At 53.0% G+C, this 7879-nt stretch overlaps 1 protein-coding gene across 3 annotated transcripts in view; it reads left to right on the top strand.

Annotated features, from left to right (window-relative positions):
- Nucleotides 1-896: 896 nt before the first annotated feature.
- PATL1 (PAT1 homolog 1, processing body mRNA decay factor) overlaps nt 897-7879 on the top strand; it is a 23815-nt gene continuing 16832 nt past the window's right edge. Inside the window, exons 1-12 of one of the 3 annotated variants that reach the window (XM_025216140.1) lie at nt 897-1167; nt 2243-2354; nt 2633-2847; nt 2950-3027; nt 4120-4314; nt 5079-5180; nt 5688-5777; nt 6036-6256; nt 6368-6457; nt 6698-6881; nt 7247-7370; nt 7682-7779. In XM_025216140.1, the coding sequence (XP_025071925.1) occupies nt 1126-1167; nt 2243-2354; nt 2633-2847; nt 2950-3027; nt 4120-4314; nt 5079-5180; nt 5688-5777; nt 6036-6256; nt 6368-6457; nt 6698-6881; nt 7247-7370; nt 7682-7779 (1551 nt within the window). In that variant the 5' untranslated portion in view covers nt 897-1125. Of the gene's footprint in view, nt 1175-1211; nt 2355-2632; nt 2848-2949; nt 3028-4119; nt 4315-5078; nt 5181-5687; nt 5778-6035; nt 6257-6367; nt 6458-6697; nt 6882-7246; nt 7371-7681; nt 7780-7879 lie in introns of those variants that run through there. The other 2 variants (XM_025216141.1, XM_025216142.1) reach the window with 2 other exon arrangements.

Genomic DNA, 7879 nt, shown 5'->3' with positions numbered 1-7879 from the left:
TGCATTGAATGGTGGGGGAGGCCGGTGGGGGGGGGTGCGCCCGGCAGCACCGCGCATGCGCTCGCCGGGAGACTCGACCCTCGGCAGGCTGGAGGGCGCGGTGACGTCATGTGCGTGCGCCGTGACGCTGGCTGCGTGCCGGGGGCGGGGGCTCGGAGCCGGAGCGGGGTCCGTGCGGAGCCTCCCGGCCGCTACCAGGTGAGGAGCCACTCGGCCCCGCCCCCCCCGCCTTCACCTTTGACCCCTGACCCCGGCCCTCCCGCCGCGGGCTGGGCTGGGCCCGGCGGGGGGGCTGCGGCCGGAGCGGGGGCTGGGCCCGCGCCGGGGGGTCGGGAGTCCAGTGTGCAGCTTCGGGCCCCGCGGCCGGAGGGATGCGCACACGGCGGGGAGCCCGTCCGGGGCTGTGGGAGACTGAGGGGACTGGGCTGGTTTAGGGAAGAGACGGCTGAGGGGCGACTTCATAGCAGCCTTCAACTCCCTGCACGGGGGCTGGGAAGAGGAGGGAGCTGGACTGACTGCTCTCAGTGGTGGCAGATGACAGAGCAAGGAGCAGTGGTCTCAAGTTACAGCAGGGAAGTTTAGGTTGGATATTAGGAAGAATTTTCTCACTGGGAGGGTAGGAAAACATTGGAGCAGGTAACCCAGAGAGATGGTGGGCTCTCCATCCTGGGAGGTGTTCAGGACCCAGGTAGACAAAGCCCTGGCTCGAACGATCAAGTTGGGGATGGTCCTGCTCTGAGCAGGGGTTGGACTGCAGCAGTGATTTTCCACCTTTTTTGTACCAGGACCCACTTGTAAACATCAGTGGCCAGTCCCAACCCAGGACCCCTCACTCCTGACCTGCTGCTCCCTGTCCCCAGTGGGCAGGGAGGGGGCCCCAAGCAGCCCCTCACAGGCTGGAGCTCTGCCAGCCTGCAAGGGAAAAGCCCCCCATGTCCCTCATTTTTCTCCTTTAAAGGAGAATCCATTTTTAAAGTTTGCTCGAGACCCTTTCCTATGTTCCTGTGACCCACGGGTTGAAACACGCTGGACTCCATGACCTCCTGAGGTCCCTTCCAGCCCTCGTTCTCTGTGGTTCTGTGCCTGTTTGGCTCTGCTGTGTGCTCAACTGCCGTGTGCCTACTGATGGGGACCCGCCTTGCTGAGAGCAAGGGAAAGGGTGATGTGGTATGAGGTGTGGCATGATAAAAGTTTAACTAGTAGCAGCATAGCATTTATGTTGTTCAGGGGCATGGGGAGCCCTTGTTTTTTACCAAGTTGTCTTGAGGAAGGCAGTAGTCTGAGTGGACATTTTTGGCTTGCCCTGGGAAAGCGGGGGCTGGTGTGTGTTGTTTGTGGGGTGTCCTCGTTTACATGGCTTTCATGGGGTGCCTTGTTTCGCAGGGGTGCATCAGGGAAGACGTGGGGGATGCCTTTGGTGGGGTGGGGGGTGCTTTGTGTGTTGTGGATGCGTGGGTGACAGCAGTTTCTCCTGTCCTGTGTACTGACTGCTGTAGTATCTGAGCAGTGCAGGGGTGCCAGCACTTTTGCCTTTGCAGTGCGTTGAGGTCAGGCAACACCATTAGCCTTGATTAACAGGTGGGGAATGGAGGCCCAGAGACAAAGTGACTTGCCTCAGGTGTCATAGGAAGTCTGTAATGGAGCAGAGAATTGAGCCCTGGTCTCCCTGACTGGCACCTTATCCATTGGACCATGAGTCTTGCCTTTTGGTTGGCTTTGAGGGTGGGCATGGGATAGGATGGGGGATATATGTGGGGAGGTGGTGGGGAGATGTTACTTTGTCTTAGGAGGCAAGTTCAGGAAACTGTCTGTGGCTAGTATTGTTGTGTGGGAGGGGGAAGTGGGAGCTGAGGGAGATGGTGGTGGCTTTGCCTTATCTGAGGGCTTGCACTTTGGCAGCTCTTGGGCAGAGGGACCTTTTTTGGTAGAATGAGAGTGCACCCTGGTTGTGTTTGGCATATATGTTTAATGCATGTTGTGAAACTTGGGAAATACAGGCCTTGTGCTTGGCTGGTGCTGGAGGAACACTTTCTCCCCCCCCCCCCCAATCCCACTCACAGACTCACTTGAGAGAGCCTCTAGGGCATTGGTCGAGAGATGGGCAGACCTCCAGTTTGGGTGAGATGTGGCCAAGGAGGAACCCAGCTTGGTGGTGCTGGGAAGGCAGGTGAAATTGCAGCATATCGCAAGACCTTCTCATAGCACACACGCTTGCTCTCTCTCTCTCTCTCCTTTTTCCAAGTCCCTGGAGGACTGCCCTCTGGATGAGGACGAAGATGCCTTTCATGCCCTGGGCGAGGAGGATGAAGATATTGACCAGTTCAACGATGACACATTTGGAGCCGGTGCTGTGGGTAAGAGCTGTGTTTCCCCCTTGTTTCCCTGTCTTTGTCTCTGCCTCCTTCTCTTCTTCAGGAGGTGACGTATCTGAAGTAAGATGTTGTCCGTCCCCACCATGCTGCTGTTGCTTCAGGCTCAGGCAGTTCCACTTGCAGCTCTGTTAGATGTCCAGTGAGGAAGCTGAGGGGTTCCTCATTGCCTCTGTTGAGGGGTGCCTGGGAATTGCAGCTGGCATTGGAGGAGAAGCGTGGTACAACAGTTCCAGCCCCACTCCTCTGTGGTTCCCTTATAGATGATGATTGGCAGGAGGCACATGAGCGGTTGGCTGAACTGGAAGACAAGCCTGCAACCACTGGGGAGCAGGAAGATGGAACAGTCACTGATGAAATGGACCTGCTGGGGGACCATGAAGAGAACCTGGCAGAGAGGCTGACCAAGATGGTAATCGATAACGAACTGGAAGACCCAGCCATCATGCAGGCTGTGCAAACCCGGCTCCCTGTGCAAGTGAGTGCAGTTGGGGGGTGGAGCTGGAGGTGGTGGAGGAGAAGGGCGGGCGGGCAGCCAGAAAAACCTTCTCCATATCAACCCATCTCTTTTGTTCCACAGCATCCAGGAGGACTGAACTCCAGCATCTGGGATGGATCAGCAGTTCTGAGACACATCCGAGGGCCGCTTCTCACTCAGGTGTAGTGTCCCAGTATTGTTACTACCTTGACAGAGGAGAACTTGAGGACTCTCAGCCACCTGCACTGGCAGTAAATACAGAAAAGGTGCTTTCTCCCACCTTGGGAGGCCCTTTCCTGATTAGAGCAAAAGCCTGAGTAGCACAAGATTTGCCAGTTCTACACCTTGTGTCCTACTGTACTGCATCAAACCACAGGTGCTTTTTGTCTGGTGACCTCCCTCTTGCTGCATAGGATCAGACCATTGCCTGGCAGATGCACCCGAAGAAACTGAAAGTACCCACAATGCACTTACCTTGTTGTGTAATGCCCTGTCCTGCATGAGCAATCTCTTCCTGTGCTTGTGGCAACCAGCTAAGCCCCTGAATCATGGGACTTGATTCACTCTTGAAGAGCAATTCTGCTTTGTAAAACAGGACTCTAAAATAGTATTGTGAAAGAAGGGGTCTGTGGCTTTTCCTTGCTGACTCCAGATCAAGCACATTTAGCTTAGAGGAAAAGCGCAGCCAGTTCTCCTGGTATCCCCTGGGATCTGTGAGTGAGACTGCTTATAATATACTTGCGTATTATCCTTAGTAAACTAGCCCCACTTGAAAGTTGGTACAGATGCTGTTAAGGCTAATTTAAGGTAACTAATCTCTGCTGGCCAAATCTTCAAGAATTCTGGTGTCTTAAGCTGGAATAAAACCCAGCTTCCTGTCTTCTGCAAGGCAAATGAGGCTAATAAACATAAATCTGCTGCTAGAGCCAAAAGGAGGAGCAGTCATGTGTATGAAACAGTTTGCTGCATTCATCCAAAAGTCTTGTAAAAACATTTCTCCTAGTAATGAGAGGCACAACCTCTCTATGCCTTTCTTTGTCAAGCAGCAAATCAGGCCTGGAGAGTGCTTGTCTCCTGACTTTCTGATATGCTGGACCAGTGGGACTGCCATGAAGATGTGCTAGCTGAGGGGAAGTGATCTCTGAGACTCAAGGGTTCTCTCTGAGATGGAGGGTGTGCTGGGCTGCCTTCCTGTCACTGGCAGGCTGGTAGAGTGTGATCAGTTCAAAGTAACTGACCATTGTCCGTCATTTTCCTTCCCTTGATGTACAGGAGATGCCTTCCGTGTCAGTGCTTGACTACGCCCTGCCTCAGAGGCCACCCCAGGCCCGGGATGAGGAGCGCGACCTCTCGGAGAGGGCACTGCCCAGGCGCTCTTCCTCCCCTGTCATTGGAAGCCCCCCTGTCCGTGCTGTCCCCATCGGCACCCCGCCCAAGCAGGCTGCCATGCCGAACTTCAACCAGCAGGTGCCTCCTCTCCTCCCTCTCCCCTTCCATGAAAGCAGTAGACACAGCATGGTTTGGGTCAAGAAGAAGAACAGAAATAGTGGGGAGGAGAGGGTGTAAAAGGGGTCCTGAAGGCACCTTTCCTAATCTCTTACCACTCGCACAATCTTCAGAGCAGAAAACCACAAGATTGGTGGTTTATTTCACCTGCTGTGAGTGTCTGGCTTCTGGCAGGAAATGGAAAGAGGGGAGGGGTGGGTTTGTTCTCTGATACTCCTTGTCCTGCTGATGTCCCTACTGTCCCTGCAGCCTGCCTGGTCCTGCTATGTAGGTTGCTTTCATTTGCAGGAGGGCATGGGGACTACTATGCATCAGTGTACCCTGGTGGTCTCTAGCCAGGGTAACTGCCACAAGGTGCTGTCTGCGGATGCTGCCCGTGGTTGTGTTGGGTTTGTCTTTCCACCATGAGATGGAGTGATGTGGGAGGTAGACGGGATGGAAGAGAAGTCTTTCTCCCCACCCAGTTTGTTAGTGCTGGCCTTGCTTTTGGCTGGTCCACGTTATGCCCAATTATACATTTAAGAACAAGCAGTCTATTGAGAAGTGTGTGTTCTTTTCATGCATCCGTCAGTCAGCTCCTATACAGCCTTGTTACCCAAGGTCCAAGTAACTTAAAGATTTCAGAGGCTGGGTGGAGGAAGAGTTGGTGTGGGAAGTCTGGTTACTAGAACTAAGACCATTTTCCGTGTGTGTGGTTTTTGTTTTTCCCTTCCTCTTCTTGATAGATCCTATGTCCAAAGCCTGTTCACATTCGGGCTCCAATGCAGCAGCGTTACCCTGCCCCTTACGGCGAGAGGATGTCTCCGAACCAGCTGTGCAGTGTCCCGGTACCGAGTTCCTCAGCCCTCTGTGTGTTCCCCACCTGATCCCCTTCTGCGCTAATGTCTTAGTCCTGTCCTTCCGTCCCCCTCCCCCATCTGAACCATAAGAGTCATAATTTCTAGTATCAATGAAGTTGGTGCTCCCTAAGTCTCCCTCCTGAACCTCCAACATTTTCTAACACTGGCATGTGTCCCTGCAGTCCTCATTCCTGCCCTCTGCTCCCACCCATAATTCCAGGCCCCTGTGTCTAAACTTTTTTTTAATGGGAGCCATCCGGTTGTGAACTTTATTCACCAAAGTCAGTAGATCAGCACTTTCCCTTCCTCCTCTCCAATCAGATCAGCTTCTCGGTGCCCCAAATCTGTCTAGCTTTAGTTTTTCACATCCTCTCGCTTTGCCTGACCCAAATGTATCTGTAGTAGTGTCCCTGCTGATCATTCATATTTTGATCCGTTTTGTTTCTTTGTTTAGAGTTAGTGTTTCCTTTTCGCTCTTCCATTTTCTTTCCCCAGAATTCCTCCCTCCTGGGCCACCCGTTCCCTCCCAACGTCACTCCTGTTCTCACCCACCTGCAGAGAGCACAGCTGCTAGGAGGTGCACAGGTAAATCTCTGACTACTCCCTCTCGTGTTCTGTCATTGTCCTCTCTTAGTAGTACCCTATGTGTGCGGTTTGGGATCTGAATCATGTGTTCTGCCTTTGCACAACCCTTTCTTTCCTTCTGTGTCCCTTCTCCTATATGGCTGTCAGTGGCTTCCATTTTCTTTCCTCTGCTGGACGAATCAAGCTATGCTGGTCAGTCCACCTGTCTCATGCTCTCTTCCCAGCATATGCAGCTGATAGTGTTCTTTGTCCCTACAGGCCGGCCGTATGTCTCCCAGCCAATTTGCTCGAATCTCTGGACTTGTTGGTAGTCCCCTCCCATCCATGAACCCCAAGTTGCTGCAGGGCCGAGTGGGGCAGATGGTGTCACCAGCCAGTGGGTTCCGTGCCTTCTTTGGGGTGCCGCCCCCTCCAGCACCTCCCTCAGCGCAGCAGCAGCAGCATCCCCCATGTCCTGGGTCCCATTTGCAGAACTTAAGGTACCACATCCTTCCATTGGATAAGCAAATGGGATTGTGCTCAGTTTGTGGATACTTGGTAGCTGCCCTTCCACAGAAACCCATCTGCAGTGGTCACTCTCTCTCCTCTAGGTCCCAGCCACAGATGTTTCGACCAGACACGACTCATCTTCACCCACAGCATCGGCGACTTCTGCATCAGAGACAACAGCAGAACCGGAAGTGAGTGTTTGGGTATACAACCTATGTTGGTGGGCAAGGTGGGTATGTACTGCCCCGGGGTATGAATATATTCCTCTATGGGGATCTTTTTAGAAGAATTGGTGATCCCCAGTCACTTAGGAGGGGAGGGCAGCTGGCCTTCTGGCTTTTGTCTCAGGTTCTTTCTGCTGGGTCCCCTTTTGTTACTGGGCCTTTTCCCCTGTGCTTTCATGGGGTTCCCCCCCCTTGCCCTCCTATCAGTCAGCACCGGAATCTGAACGGCTCAGCGGGGGACCGAGGGAGCCATCGAAACAGCCATCAGGAGCAGATGCAGAAGGACCCCTATGCCAATCTTATGCTGCAGCGGGAGAAAGACTGGGTGTCTAAGATCCAGATGATGCAGCTGCAAAGCACTGACCCATACTTAGATGATTATTACTATCAGGTAAATGCTTTGCACTTGCCAGCTGAGCCACAGCTGGCTACGCCAACCAAGCCCACATCTAGGTATGAACCTGAATCTGGAGCTGTGAGTGTACTCTGTGCTCCCCTTTTTCAGGTCCTACGTGCCCCTAGATAAATTGCTTCTGGCAAGGCTGAAGCTCTTAGCACAGCATCTCCTCTTGGTGTTGGCTCTGGCTTTTCCTTCAATGGGTATTGCTTTTGGTGGTATGCCAACTATATCTACGCAGTCTGGCTTGTTGGCCAACTGCTGGGCTCAGCCGACAGTAGCACAAAGGATCCAAACTTGTCCTTGTTCTGCAGTTCTAACTTTCTCCTTCTCTTCTTCTTTCTCCTTCCTTGATTCAGAATTACTTCCAGAAGCTGGAGAAAATATCAGCAACTGAGGAAATGCATGGAGATGGCCCCAAGAAGGAGCGTACTAAACTCATCACGCCCCAGGTAGCCAAGCTGGAGCATGCCTACAAGCCAGGTAAATGCCCCTCCTCACTTGTTGCTCCACATCCCAGGTAGGGGAGAGATGGGTGGCAAAGCTTGTATGAGAAACAGCTATATATTCTGCTCTTAAAAGGGTGGAGGCTGATGCTTTAGAATGCAGCTGGGGGCAGGAGAGATGTCTTGGAGGCTTGCTCTCTGGCCATCTCTGATTGGGGAAGTACAAGAGTAAACAGGGTGAAACCAAAGTTTGTTTGTGCTTGGGAATGGGATCAATAGGGTAGAGTGTGAATGGTTTTAGGCTTGGGTGTGGATTACCTCTGCATTACCTCTCCTCTGTCCTTGTAGTGCAGTTTGAGGGCTCATTAGGGAAGCTCACGGTCTCCAGTGTGAATAACCCCCGGAAAATGATTGACGCAGTGGTGACATCCCGCAGTGAGGATGATGTAAGTAATGGTGGTGAAAGCTGCTCAACTTGATCTTGGGCTTTTCCTCTCTTCCTCTTTCTCCTCCCTGGGTTATGGTCTCCTCTCTGCTCATGCCTCA

Source organism: Alligator sinensis, unplaced genomic scaffold (genome assembly GCF_000455745.1).
Source record: "Alligator sinensis unplaced genomic scaffold, ASM45574v1 scaffold1002_1, whole genome shotgun sequence".
NCBI lineage: Eukaryota > Metazoa > Chordata > Crocodylia > Alligatoridae > Alligator > Alligator sinensis.
The sequence above is the reverse complement of the archived record's forward strand: the minus strand, read 5'-3'. Positions and strand labels throughout refer to the sequence as shown.